Source organism: Pelophylax lessonae (assembly GCF_965119305.1).
Source record: "Pelophylax lessonae genome assembly, chromosome: 2".
Lineage (NCBI taxonomy): Eukaryota > Metazoa > Chordata > Amphibia > Anura > Ranidae > Pelophylax > Pelophylax lessonae.
In genome coordinates this window covers 151793643-151808127 of record NC_138769.1, presented here as the reverse complement: position 1 = coordinate 151808127, position 14485 = coordinate 151793643, and the positions used below count along the sequence as shown (strand labels likewise).

General features: G+C 41.9%; 1 protein-coding gene across 2 annotated transcripts in view; it reads left to right on the top strand.

Moving 5' to 3' along the window:
* SLC43A2 (solute carrier family 43 member 2) overlaps nt 1-14281 on the top strand; it is a 120029-nt gene extending 105748 nt beyond the window's left edge. For both annotated transcript variants that reach the window (XM_082245152.1, XM_082245151.1), the window contains exons 10-14: nt 1211-1349; nt 2457-2589; nt 2706-2779; nt 9615-9738; nt 12989-14281. In XM_082245152.1, the coding sequence (XP_082101278.1) occupies nt 1211-1349; nt 2457-2589; nt 2706-2779; nt 9615-9738; nt 12989-13150 (632 nt within the window). In that variant the 3' untranslated portion in view covers nt 13151-14281. The remainder of the gene's footprint in view (nt 1-1210; nt 1350-2456; nt 2590-2705; nt 2780-9614; nt 9739-12988) is intronic.
* Nucleotides 14282-14485: the final 204 nt, after the last annotated feature.

The following is a 14485-nucleotide window of genomic DNA, read 5'->3' as shown; positions in this document are numbered from 1 at the left end:
TGGAACAGATAATACTTGCATATATGAATACATGTCTACATAATGGGGATTTTGCTCTGTTTGTGCAATATCAACTCATTCCCAGATGTCATTATTGCTGATATTGGACATTTCTGTCGTTTTCACTTCCCTTTCCCTGCCCTAGCCGCTGATTCAGCACAGATGTAATCCTCAAGCTCAAGACCTGTGTCTGTAATGTAGTGGGTTCCACTAATTCAGGCTGGATCCAGTTTTTATTTCTCGATTTAGGTCATTCCTTGTGTAACATAGTTTCTGTATGTATGTTAAAGTTAGTTGCTGAAGTCTGTGCTAACACATCTCTTTCTTGTATTGTTCTCTTTGCTGTCACATGCTGCCTTGCTTTCGTCACAAAGTGATGCACACGGGTAAGCTTTGGGAAGAAGTGAAAACCAGCCGCAAGATCTGTGCTGTCACACAATCAGTGTTCCCATGTTTAAAGGATTAATACATATACAGTAGTTACTTAAAAACATGAGCTACCAACAGACTCATTTTACAAATGCCATTGTAAAAGAATCTTAAACTTCCTGTCCGCAGACCCAGTAAAATGGCATTGCCTTTTGCAGTCAGGCTTATTAGCTTTTTTAAAGGGTCAGCCCACCCAAAACTGATATTTTAGTTCTTGGCATCTGGAGAGTTAAACCATAAGACAATTTTCTTATGTTCTTGGGAACTCAACTGATGAGATCTTTACGCTTGAGTTCCTATGCCTGTATACCTGCTGTGGCCACAGTGAGAGATTTCCTCTCTTCCTGTCAGATTTTAAATTCATTTTTTATTACAGAGAATACAACAGGGGGTGCGGGTTTACTGAGCCTTATCATGATAGAAAGTGCAAAATATATGTGCCCATTCTTGTGCTGCTGCAAATGATTCATCATTTTTCTGATTTGACTGATTGGATCTACTTATAGCACAGTTATAGTTATTGCTTAAAAGCGTAATTATGTTTTGTGTCACATTTACTATTTTTTATTAACCTTTTATTATAAATATGACCCATTTCATACTGTATACATGTATATGTCTCCACCCACACAAAATGCAAGAAATTATTTTTCTCCTTTTCTCTTTCATTTAAAAAGATGGCATTTCCATAACCATCCATGTCTCTCAACCAACTAGCTGTTAAATGTTCACTTGGTTTCAGAAGCCTTATAGTAAAATGAATTGGTTTTTTTCTCTACAGTCGGTCTGTATACATCCATCTTTGGAGTTCTACAGCTGCTCTGCCTAATGACAGCCCCTGTGATTGGATATATCATGGATTGGAAGCTCAAGGAATGCGACGATGGAAATGATGATGTTGACGAGAAGGATGCTAATCAGTATGTTTGCTCCTCTAAGTGACATTTAGGCTGCACACACTTTATAATGTTACAACAAACTTATAGTAAAACTGACAGCAGGAGTTGAATTCAAACAACCAGAGGCCACCTGCACGTACCATGTGTAATCTTCCAGAACTAGTGATGAGCTCAGGCATGTTTTGATTGAGCCAGACTGGAAGCCGGCACTGCACAAAGCCAATCATAGGCAGCGTGTGTATGTGCAGCTGCCGGTCGGGAAATGCCTCACTGCCTATGATTGGCGGTGTGCAGTGATGCCTATCTGGCAGGCTCGATCCAAACACGCCCGAGCCCATCACTATCCAAAACGTATGGGAAGCCCAATGGACATATGAGGAAGTTCCATCTGCAAACGTTTACTCCAGCTCCAAAACTGGAACTCTACCCACAATCTCCTGTGTCATGGATGCCCATCACATTGAGTGAACAGTGAGGGGTAGGAGGAAGTAAAGGGAGGGCCTGAGCATGTTTTTATTACTCTGCAACTACGGTAAGGGCTCTTTCACACGAGCGCTCCGATCAGATCTGCCTGTCAGTTTTTTATGCAGATCTGATCGGATGCTCCATGCATCCCTATGGGGCAGCGAATGTCAGCGGAGACATGTCCGCTGACACCCGCTGCCATCCGCATCCGATCCTGTCCGTGAAATCCGGACAGATGGAAACCCTATTTTCCTTCCGTCCATCCAGGGGATCGGATCGGATGAGAGCGGACAGGCGGTCCACTCTCATCCGATTCCCCCATAGAGATGAATGGAGCTCTGACACCTCCCTCTCTGTGCACAGAGCGAAGAGGGAGCTGTCACCTTCCTGCTCAGCGGGGATCTGTGTATCGATCCCACCGCTGAGCAGCACGGATCCGCCTATGGAGGCGGACCGTGAGAAAGAGCCCTAAAGGTACACAAAGGCTCATTTTACACTTGCGTTATACTAAACAGTAATGTGCTGCTGCAGAAGATCCATTTTAGTCTTTATGGTACGTTCATATGTGCACTGCACTATAAGGTACAGGTACACATAAAATAGTTATTAATTGAAGTTATATCCACCATTTTTTTCTCATGTTTTTGTTTGCTTTCTTCACAGGGATGGAAAGAAAAAGAAAAAGCGTGATCGCCAAATTCAGAAAATCACAAATGCGACCAGGGCCTTTGCATTTACCAACGTGCTGCTAGTGGGTTTTGGGTTCACATGTCTTATTCCGAACCTGCCTTTACAGGTAAAGGAAGTCTCTAGGGAAGTTCTTTTGTGTGTGCTGATTATGCTGCTCATTCATCCAAACAAATTTCAGACACAGCAGTGGAGCATGTCTAAATTCTGTTTGTTTTTTTACAGATCCTGTCTTTTATATTGCACACAATAGTCAGAGGATTCATCCATTCTGCTGTAGGGGGACTGTATGCTGCTGTGTAAGTATAGACATTATTCTCCATCTTTGTTTTTGTAATGTTTAAATACTTTTCTACCGGAGCATTTTTTTATTTTTTCACACACGTTACAATCTAACCTATAAATGGTGACTGCACTGTCCCCTTTTAGCAATATCCAACAATGTAATACACAGGAGTTGATTTACTAAAACTGGAGAGTGCAAAATCTGGTGCAGTTGTGCACTGTGCATGGTAGCCAATCAGTTTCTAACTTCATCTTGTTCAATTAAGCTTTGACAAAAAAAAACCTGGAAGCTGATTGGTTTCTATGCACAGCTGCATCGCATTTTGCACTCTTCAGTTTTAGGGCTCTTTCACACAGGCGGACCATTCAGATCCGCCTGTCAGTTTTTTTGGCGGATCTGAACGGTCCCCCCATGCATCTCTATGGGGCATCGGATGTCAGCGGAGACATGTCTGCTGACATCCGATCCGTCAAATCTGGGCGGATGGAAACCCTATTTTCCATCCGTCCATCGAATCGGATGGGATCAGATGAGAATGGACCGACGGTCCGTTCCCATCCAATTTCCCCCATAGAGATGTATGGGGAACTGACAGCTGGGTCTCCGCACACAGTGCGGTGAACAGCTGTCATCCTCCTGCTCAGCAGGGGATCGGCAGATCGATCCCCCGCTGAGATAAACGGAGTCCGTCCAACGGACGGACAGTGTGAAAGAGCCCTTAGTAAATCAACCCTAGTGTAACTTCCTCAAATTTGTGCAAAATACAAATAAACATAAATAGTCCAAATCGTAAAGTGTTCCAAAAAAAAGAAAAACAATGTGCAAATGTCCCATGTAGTTAAAGGAGCTCAGGTGCAACAAAATCCATATGCAAACAAAGTTCATCCAAGAAAAAGTGCTTGTGTTCCAAAAGAAATCTCTCCTCCAAGCTGCGTGTCCACGTTGTAATCTCTTCCACCACAAACACTAGCTACTCACCAAACATTGGTTAGCAGCAAACCTTTGTTTTGTATCACGTATTACTAGCTGCTTAATCCAACCAATAATGGGTTCACTCAGTCCACTTTCCTAATCAAATCCACCTTCTTGTTCCTCAACACCATGTACAGATAACAAACAGGTGCTGCATAGTGGTGCATTAGTTGTTATCACATGTTAAAATCTGCATTTTCTTAATAGAAAATGACTTTATAAAACATTATATATATTTTTGGAAAGCAAAGGCCCTGTAGAATAAAAGGTGGCAGTTTTTGTGTTGCACGATACAAGCACAACTGTTTATTAAACATATTTTTAGGAAAAAATGAATTCTTGTACATACATACACATAATACCCATTTTTTGGTAGAATAGAAAAGATGGGGTTGCCTCAAGTCAATAGCTACCAAACATATCAAGCTTTAAAATTATGTGCGCCTGTAAATAGCAAACTACAGTACCTGAACGTGTCCATACGCGACACTTTTTAAAAGCCTTTTTGCAGGTTGTCAGTTTAGAGTTAAAGTGGAGTTCCACCCTAATTTAATACTTACCTCCATCTTCTCGCTCTGGGTCACCTGAAAAAGAAATGGATAATCGCATATTTTTTTTTTTTTTTACTTACCTCGTAGCGAAGAAAAAATACTTACCTTACTTCCTTCTTCCTCCTTCCTCGGCCGCGGCCCGTCGTCACTTCCTGGCTCTGCAATGATTCCTGGGAGCTGAACGTCATAGCTCCCAGGAATCATTGCGCCTGCACCGGCCCCGACGTCAGTTCCTGGTCGCGCGCGTCATCCCCTTCTAAACAGCTTCTGGGCATGCCCAGAAGCTGTAGAGGGATGACGCGCGCGACCCAGAAGTGACGTCGGGGCCGGCGCAGAGCATCGTGGGACCAAAGAAGGTGGAAGAAGACGCCGAAGGGGATCTCGCTGGCTTCAAGCTGCCCACATCTGAGATGGCAGCGCTGGACAAGACGTTTTCAAGGTAAGTATTTGTCCTAACAGGTAAGTGCAACCCGGGACAGATCAGAGGCTAGCCATTGTGGAATGTACTAGCCCTGACTGTCCCGGGGGTATTAAAAAAAAATAAAAATCCAGGGTGGAACTCCGCTTTAACAATGAATTATTGCTCTCACTCTGGTATTCATAGCAATACCCCACTTGTGCGGCCCAATTGCTGTTTACAGATGTGCACATTTGCACATGCATGTATTTTATTTATTTTATTGCAATTTATTGTAAACATTTTATATATTTTTGTATTTATTTTTATTGCTATCACAATGAAACTATCAAGACCCTACAGTAGCTGTGGAATGACAGCTCTGAAGCTTAAAGTCACCTAATACACATCACTTCCAGGTTCACTCATTGCAGAGGAGTTTGGGGACAGATATTCCTCGATGTTCCTCACAAAATGTTTGGGCATTTTACTGTGGATCTGTGCTCCCAGTAGTAACAGGAGAGCCCGGGAACCACTGTGGTAGCTCTGTTGGCTCCCTGTAGCTGATCTTTTCCAAATTGTGACTAAAGCCCCGTACACACGTACCGAATGTCGGCCGAACGATCGGCCGTCTTTTGTCCGGTGCTGTCCTGTCGGCTGAAAAGTGCTAAAGACTGCACACGAATTTTGTCGGCCAACAACAGCCGACTGCAGAAGTGATGTCATGTGATGGTTAACTTTCCTTGTGTTTTTTATTTTCTGAGCATGCCCAGTTTTGCTAATCTGCTGTTTGTCGGTCAAATTCTGTACTGACTGGCGAACAATCGGCCGTTCTGGTGACGGCCAACAAAAATTTTAAAGTCTGCACGCCAGATTCTGTTCAGCCGAAAATTCGCTGTCGGTTGTCGGAAGCATCATACTAACAAGCCGACAATCGTCCGATCGTTCGGCGGCCGAATATTTACGGCCGACATTCGGTACGTGTGTACGGGGCTTTACCTTGCTTTCTTTTTTCACTTTGTTTCTGTGTGAAGGTGGCCATCTTGGAAGGGAAGCAGGGTTTGATAACTCATGTCAGAACTGCCTCTTTGATACCCAGAGGGGTAATATTCAAGAACTAAGAGGAGGGGTTCAACCAGCAGCACTGTAGTCACATCACTAAATCTCATAAGACTTAAGCTTTGCTTAGCGGGGATCGATCCGCTGATCACCGCTGAGCAGGCGGATGACTGGTCCCTCTCCGCTCACTGTGCAGAGACGGACCTGTCAGAGCCCCGCTCCCCTCTATGGGGTGATCAGATGAAAACGGACTGCCTGTCCGTTTTTATCCTATCCGTTCTGATCCTCTAGACAGATGGAAAAAAATGGTTACCATCCGTCTGGATTTCACGGACAGGATCAGGTCGGATAGCAGCGGGTGTCAGCGGAAATGTCAATACTGACATCCGCTGCTCCATAGGGGTGAATGGAGCATCTGATCCAGGGACGTGCGGTGAGGTCAGTGGCTGGTGAGGTACTGGCTATTATAAGAGCCAGATTCACACAGGTTACATATTCACAAGTTACGTAATTGATTCTCATTATGTAGGCGATTGCAGTTCTACAAGTTCTACTAGTTATACTCGTTTAACAAATATTTACAAACGGTAACAAAAGGTAGTATACTAAAAAAAAAAACCCTGCAAGACAAAGGCATAATGAGCTAGTATGCATCGCATACTAGCTCATTATGAAATACTGAGCATGCGCACGGGAGTCATTTTCCGGCACTTCCCGCCAAGGAACTCTGAAGGTCCGCCGGACCCGCATGCGCCATTCGCGTCAGCGGCTGCATGCAGTGCAAATATCTCCTAAACCGTGCAGGTGCCACCTCATCAGTGCCCATAAGTGCAGCCTATCAGTGCCCATAAGTGCAGCCTATCAGTGCCCATCAGTGCCGCCTCATCAGCGCACATCAGTGAAGGAGAAAAATGTATTTATTTTCAAAATTTTCTCGCAGAAAATAAGAAAAACTTTTTTCTTTTTTTTTTTGTAAGAAATAAAAAACCCAGAGGTGATTTAAATACCACCAAATACCATACAAAGCTCTATTTGTGTGAAAAAAAATTATAAAAATTTAATATGGGTATAGTGTAGCATGACCGCGCAATTGTCATTCAAAGCGTGAGAGCGCTGAAAGCTGAAAATTGGCCTGGACAGGAAGGGGGTGAAAGTGCCCTGTAGGCAAGTGGTTAACCAACATAAGGACTTGTTTTAATATATGTAAACAGCGTTCAAACCACACATGTGAGGTATCGCCGCAAACGTTAGAGTGAGAGCAATAATTCTAGCACTAGACCTCCTGTAACTCTAAAAATGTAACCTGTAAAAATTTTCAAAGCGTCGCCTATGGAGATTTTTAGGTATTGAAGTTTGGCGCCATTCCAAAAGTGTGTGCAATTTTAAAGCGTGACAGGTTAGGTATCATTTTACTCAGCGTAACATCATCTATCACTTTATACAAAAAATCAGGCTAACTTTAGTGTTTTTATTTTTATTCATGAAACAGTTTTTTCAACAAAAGAAAGTGTAACATAAAAAGTTATAACGACCACTATTTTATTCCCTAGGGTGTCTGCTAAAAAATATATAAATTCCCCCTTAATGACCAGGCCATTTTTTGCGATTCGGCACTGTGTTACTTTAACTGACAATTGTGCGGTTGTGCGACGCTGTACCCAAATGAAATTGATTTTTTTTCCCACAAATAGAGCTTTCTTTTGATGGTATTTGATCACCTGTGCATTTTTTTTTTTTTTTTTGTGCTATAAACAAAAAAAAGAGCGACAATTCTAAAAAAAAACAATAATTTTTACTTTCTACTATATAACATTCCCAATAAAAAAAAAACATTTTAAAATCTAATTTTTTCTTTATTTTAGGCCAATTTGTATTCTGCCACATATTTTTAGTAAAAAAAATACCAATTTGTGTATATTTGGTTTGCGCAAAAGTTATCGCGTCTACAAACTAGGGGAAAGATTTATGTCTTTTTTTTTGTTTGTTTAATTTTTTTTAATAGTAATGGCGTCGATCTGTGATTTTTAGCAGGACTGCGACATTGCGGCGGACAGATCGGGCACCTAACTGACACTTTTGGGGGCACCAGTGGCATTGCTACAGTAATCAGTGCTAAAAATATGCACTTTATTGATGACACTGGAAGGGAATGGGTTAACACCAGGGGCGATCAAAGGGTTAAATGTGTCCCTAGGGGATGCTTTCTAACTGTGTGGGGGATGGACTTGTGGAATGAACACAGGGACCGCGGTGTGCCGTGATAACTCGTGGTCCCACGAAGCAACGTACAGTTATGTCGTTTCGCTGGACAGAACCGACCTGCCGCAGTATATGTACTGGTGGCAAGTGGTTCAGGTAATTGACTATATTTTTAAAAACTGAACTCAAGCAGATGGCTTAACGGACAAATTACTGAATTTGAAGTTATAACTTAAAATCAGTAATTTCACAGTAAATAGATAAATAATAAATGATTATGTTATAACATATAGCATAATAATATATTATTTTGCTTGAATAAAAAAGTACCTTTTCAGCAGCAGCAGATTCTCCCTCTTACCTGTCTGAGAAAAACATGGGATTATGGGTAAACCTTATACCCATAAATGTTATTTCCTTGTAGTTAAAGGAGTTGTAAAGACAGAAGGTTTTTTTATCTTAATGCATTCTATACATTAGCATAAAAAGTCTTCTGTGTGCAGCAGCCCCCCTAACAGTTACCTTGAGATCCCTCTGTCCAGCAATGTCCACAAATGTCTCAGCCGTCTGAGATTCTCCCTCCTTATTGGCTGAGACACAGCAGCGGCGCCATTGGCTGCCGCTGCTGCCAAAGTCAGCTAGCCAATCGGGATAGAGAGGGGGCAGGGTTAGGTCAGGGCTCCATGTCTGAATGGACTCCGGAAGCTGTGACTCAGCTCAGGTGTCCCCATAGCAAGCTGCTTGCTGTGGGGGCACTGAACAGGAGGGAGGGGCCAGGATTACAGAGGAGGGGCCCAAGAAGAGGAGGATCCAGGGTGCCCTGTGCAAATCCACTGCAACAGAGGAGGTAAGAATAACATGTTTGTTATTTTTATAGGAAAAATAACTAGACTTTACAATCACTTTAATAGGGCTGGGCAGGAAGGGAGCATTTGTCTTTTAGACACATGCCACCTTCTATGGCACTGCAGTGAGAGGACAGCCTGCACTGCATCATTTTTATTGGACAGCTTGGAACAAAAGTGCTTTACCATTGGTCCAAGGCCCCAAGCTGTCCATTGAGCTCAGTGCCTTTGATAAGAAGTCAGAGGCACTGTGAGCTCATCCTCTCAGTCTGCTGCAAACAGCGTTTCCCAGCTTGTATTTAAACTGGCCGCGCTGTATGCAGCTTCTTACATGCTGTCCGAGGAGCCCCGTATCTTCAGAATCATTAGTGCTAGGCACCCCAACTTTTGACCAGTGGTGGGGCAGGACTTCGGCTACCTACCTATCCTTGAAGCTTGATCGTTGTTTATGTTCAATGTTCATGATAGGTGAGGCTCTGCCTCCCCTGACTGTACGTGCCTGATCTGATCAGATCCACCTGAAAAACTGACAGGCGGACCTGATCGGAAAGCCCGTGTGAAAAGGGCCTTACAGGACTTAAATGATCAGCTACTGATGGCTTGTGTACATGCCTCGATGGATCAGGGATGTTTGGGTTGCAAAAGAGCGACCTACTTAATAGTAAGTGGGTGGTCATAAAGTTATGGCTGAACGACTTTAAAAAGACTATAGACACTCCTTAAGCATAGAGTAAAGTAAAGCGTTTTACATTTTTTGGAAATTTGGCAGTAGAATAAATCTTCTTTTCACCAGAAGTTTAACAACCTTAACTTTCTTTTTTTCAGATACCCATCATCACATTTCGGTAGTTTGACTGGCTTGCAATCTCTCATTAGCGCTCTGTTTGCACTCCTTCAGCAACCTCTGTTCTTGGCTATGATGGGACCTTTGAATGGTGATCCACTCTGGGTAAGGACTAGTTAGTAAGAATTCTAATGTATACATTTTTTAGATTTTTACTTATGATTGGGTAATTACACTAGTGTATGAAACAATTTATATTGAAAGTGTTGTTGTGTGGATATAATGAAAAGAAGACCAACTAAGGGCTCTTTCATACGGGCGTTGCGCTCAGATCCGCCTGTCGGTTTTTTAGGCGGATCTGATCGGATGCCCCATTCAGCCCTATGGAGCAGCGGATGTCAGCGGAGACATGTCCGCTGACACCCGCTGCCATCCGCATCCGATCCTGTCCGTGAAATCCGGACGGATGGAAACCCTATTTTCCATCCGTCCTGGGGATCGGATCGGATGGGATCGAATCGGATGGGATCGGATGAGAGTGGACAGGCGGTCCGCTCTCATCCGATTCCCCATAGAGAGCAGCGGGGCTCTGACACCTCCCTCTCCGCACACAGTGCGGAGACGGAGCTGTAATCCGCCGGCTCAGCAGGGATCGGCGTATCGATCCCCGCTGAGCAGAGCACAGTCCACAACGGAATGTGGACCGTGTAAAAGGGGCCTAACTATGTTAGGTTAAAAAGTACATCAGTAAAGAGGTCTCATTGTATTCCTAGAGTCATTTTGTTTACTTTTGATGGTATTGCATTTAGAGTATTAAAACATTCAACCTAAAGTAGAACTAAAGGCAAAACTATATTTTTTTTTCATTTTGGATAGAGTGAGAGAGGGTTATAACCCCTGTTGTTGTGTTTATTTTTCTTCTTTTTTTTTGCCATCGGTGTCCTATTAGGAAGATTTCCTTTCACATCCTGTCTTATAGCCAAAATAATAGGTTAGCAGAAATCCTTCCAAAATAAGGGAATCTCTAGTTGTCATCAGAACTAGAAGGTTTCCCGCTCTATTCCTGTTATAATGACAACCCAAAATCTGGGATTTCTACTTTTTCTACAAATAGAGAGGGACAAATCTCGCTAATGGGGCACAGGCAGCAAAAAAAAAACTGACTGGTGTTCTAACCCATCTCCACTCTGTTGGCTTATTGCCTTTTGCTGAATACTTTTTCAAGTGCATTAGGTTTAGCCTTTTTTACTGTTTTGTTTGTGTTCCCTCTTTTTTATCCTTCTCCTACCATTCCTATTGCGTAATCTAAGGATTATGAATAAAATAAACCCACATCTTGTGCCATATATCCTAATTCAGTGATGGCAAACCTTGGCACCCCAGATGTTTTGAAACTATATTTCCCATGATGCTCATGCATTCTGCAGTGTAGTTAAGCATCATGGGAAATTAGTTCCAAAACGTCTGGGGTACCAAAGTTTGCCATCACTGTTCTAATCAAATGTATAATACGGTAAATGGAAACCAAATGTTGTTATGCTATAAAATTATATTCAAATGCATAAAAATAAATAATGTGCAAAAAATAATTTCACTATAATTCATGAGAATTAATCAAGTGACATTTGTAATCTTCTGTGAGTTCCACCACCATTAATAACATCAGCCACCTACCGGAAGAAAAGACCCCATATTATAAGAGGTCTGCAACGCTCATAGATACCAGAGATCCTCTCCAATAAGTGTATATAGCCACCAGGGTTGCCAATAGGGTCTAGATATGACCATCAATCCGAACAGCATATACCATTGTTCACATATAAAACAGACACAAAATGCTCCATAGTGTAAAACTGCTAGGTTATTTTATTTAATTATATAAAGATATTCACATTTAATAGCATGAACAGAAGCACAATGAAAAATTCAACCATCGCTATAACTGGCAGACATGAGGATGTCAGCATAGGCTCTGACTGACGCGTTTTGTCATAGGAGATGTCTTCAGGAGGCCTGTTGAGCGTTGCAGACATCTTTTCTTCCTGTAGGCAACTTATGTTATTAGTGGGGGAACTCACAAATGGATTCACAGAAGATTAAAATTGTTACTTGGTTATTTTTCATGAATTATAGTGGACTTTATGTGAAATTATATTTTGATGTTTTGATGATTGCACATGATTTACAGGTGCATCTCATAAAATTAGAATATCATCAAAAAGTTATTTTATTTCAGTAATTCAATTCAAGCAGTGAAACTCTTAAAGTTTATATAGATGCGTTAGGGCCCTTTCACACGGGCGTTCCGTATGTCCGCAAATCATCCTATTTTTTTGCGGATGATTTACGGACATAATGTATGTCTATGGGATTGCGGATGTCAGCGGAATACCATCCGCTGACATCCGATTTTCTTCCTTTCAGTTCTGTTCCATTTTTTGGAACGGAACAGAACCCTATTTTTTCCTCCGTTCAAAAAACGGAAAGGAAGGAAAATCGGATGTCAGCGGTTTCATCCGCTGACATCCGCAATCCCCATAGACTTACATTATGTCCGTATATCATCCGCAAACGGATGGGATGATATGCGGACATACGGAGCGGATGACACAAGTGTCGTCCGCTCCGTGAAAAAAAAAAAGTCCCGCAGCGGAGCAAAAAACCGGAGCGACCGTGTGAAAGAGGCCTTACACACATGGAGATATATTTCAAGCATTTTGTTTTCTTTTAATTTTGATGATTATGGCTTACAGCTAGTGAAAACTCAAAATTCAGTATCTCAGAAAATTTAAATATTACATAAGACCAATAACAAAAAGGATTTTTATTACAGAAATGTTGGCTTACTGAAAAGTATGAACAGTATAGTATGCACTCAACACTTGGTCGGGTTCCTTTTGCATGATTTACTGCATCAGTGCAGTGTGGTATGGAGGCGATCAGTCTGTGGCACTGCTGAGGTGGAATGGAAGTCCCGGTTGCTTTGATAGCGGCCTTTAGGTCATCTGCATTGTTGGGTCTAGTGTCTCTCATCTTCCTCTTGACAAAACCGCACAGATTCTCTATGGGGTTTAGGTTAGGCACATTTTATGACCAATTTGTGCAGAAATCCATATCATTCAAAAGGGTTCACATACTTTTTCTTGCAGCTGTAGGATAACATACAGGGGCCTTGAGAGGTAGAAATAAAAACCCACATGCCCCTAACAGCAGCGTTAAAAATGTCCAGTTTGCATGAGGCCCAAGAGTGTGGGAGTTTGTTGGCCTTTGTCACTATGTGTACTTCATTGCTGTGTATTCATTTTTCTGTGATCTTAATAAATAAGAAAAATATACGTAGTGAGCTGTGTATATTGTATTCTAACTTACTGTGTATGCATTCCTTATACTTATTTCTATCTTTCTGCAATGACAGGTCAATGTTGGATTGCTGGTAACGAGCTTGCTTGGGTTCTGCCTACCACTCTACCTCATCTTCTTTAAGCGGAGCCTGGAACGGCAAAGGAAGCAAAAAATCGAAGACTCCAAACTGTACCAGAAAATAAATGGCACTCCTGATCATGAAGCGTTTGTGTAAGCAATGCCAGAAACTTGGCCTGCCCTGTACCCATACAATGTTCCTATTCAAAAATCTCTGGGAACATTTCACTCCAGCATAACAAGTCACCATTTTCGAAGATATTTCAACCTTCAGCATGTCATCAGTGCACCAGTTTTCTCTTCAAGAATAAATGGAAGGCGGCACAGTCTCTGAGCCAGAAAAATCGACTCTTTCTTAATACAAACAAAAGTCTATACTTTACCATATCCTGTGGGATACAAGACAAACTTCTGGCAAATTCTTCCTTGGATGCCCTTTAATGAAGGGCGACATCTAGTCAACAGTAACTCTTGGTGACATGAGACATGCTGGACTACCTTGCCATAAAGCTGGAGCCTGTAACCTGTTATGTGGATTCATATTCTTAGGTGCTCAACACAGAAGTAGCAGGAATTGGATTCTTGTCGTGATTACTTCTGTTTAGCATGACCACTCGTTCTGACAATAATATTGTGCCAGCGGCGATGCCAGTTAGTGTCATCATTATTGCCTCTCAGGAACAGAGAGGTCTTCTTGAGATAATTTAGCCAGAACTGAATCTTGTAATCGCCAAACAGAGCACATGACCACCTTGAGAACACATCACCACAGCTTTTCCTAAAGAAGAAGTTATATGACAAGGAGAAGTGTCCTGATCTAACAGCATAGGGGGATGTGTGCTCATTTATTGAACTCTTTCTGCACTAATGAACCTTGCTGCTTTCCACATTTAGTAACAGTAGAGAAAGGCAAATATATACGTTTAAAGGGATTACACATCCATCCTCTATATTAAAATGGGTGATGAGAATCAACCAGTGTTGTGATGAATATATGTTGTGCCATACTATCCTTAGATCTGGTTGATTCTTACATTTATACGCCAGGAATTGGCAGTCTGTGGCACTGAAAAGGATGCTGATGTTCTGCCTCTTAGTCATTAAGCTGCAGTGCAGCACCCATGAGAGTACCAGGGATACCTAGTCTTTGTTCTAAGCAATACCTGTGTGTCTGTTTCAACTTTGTTTTCTCCTCTTTTTCTTTTTTTTTTTATAACTGACTAATATGATTATGCTGTTCTATGTTCCTTGCATGATATGATTATGTATTTTTGTATTCGGACATAAATTGTTTGTGATTTGCTTTCTGTTTGGTGGAGCTAGAGAGAATCTTTGTCGTAAATCTGCTGAATGTCTTGGTGATCAATCGGGTGCAACGAAGCAGGAATCCAGTGTGTTTTTACCTTATAGCCATCCTCAATCTTCATTAATCATGTTATACATTCTTCTTTTTTCCTAGTTTGTGGTTTTATCAACATTTCTTTTGATCTTT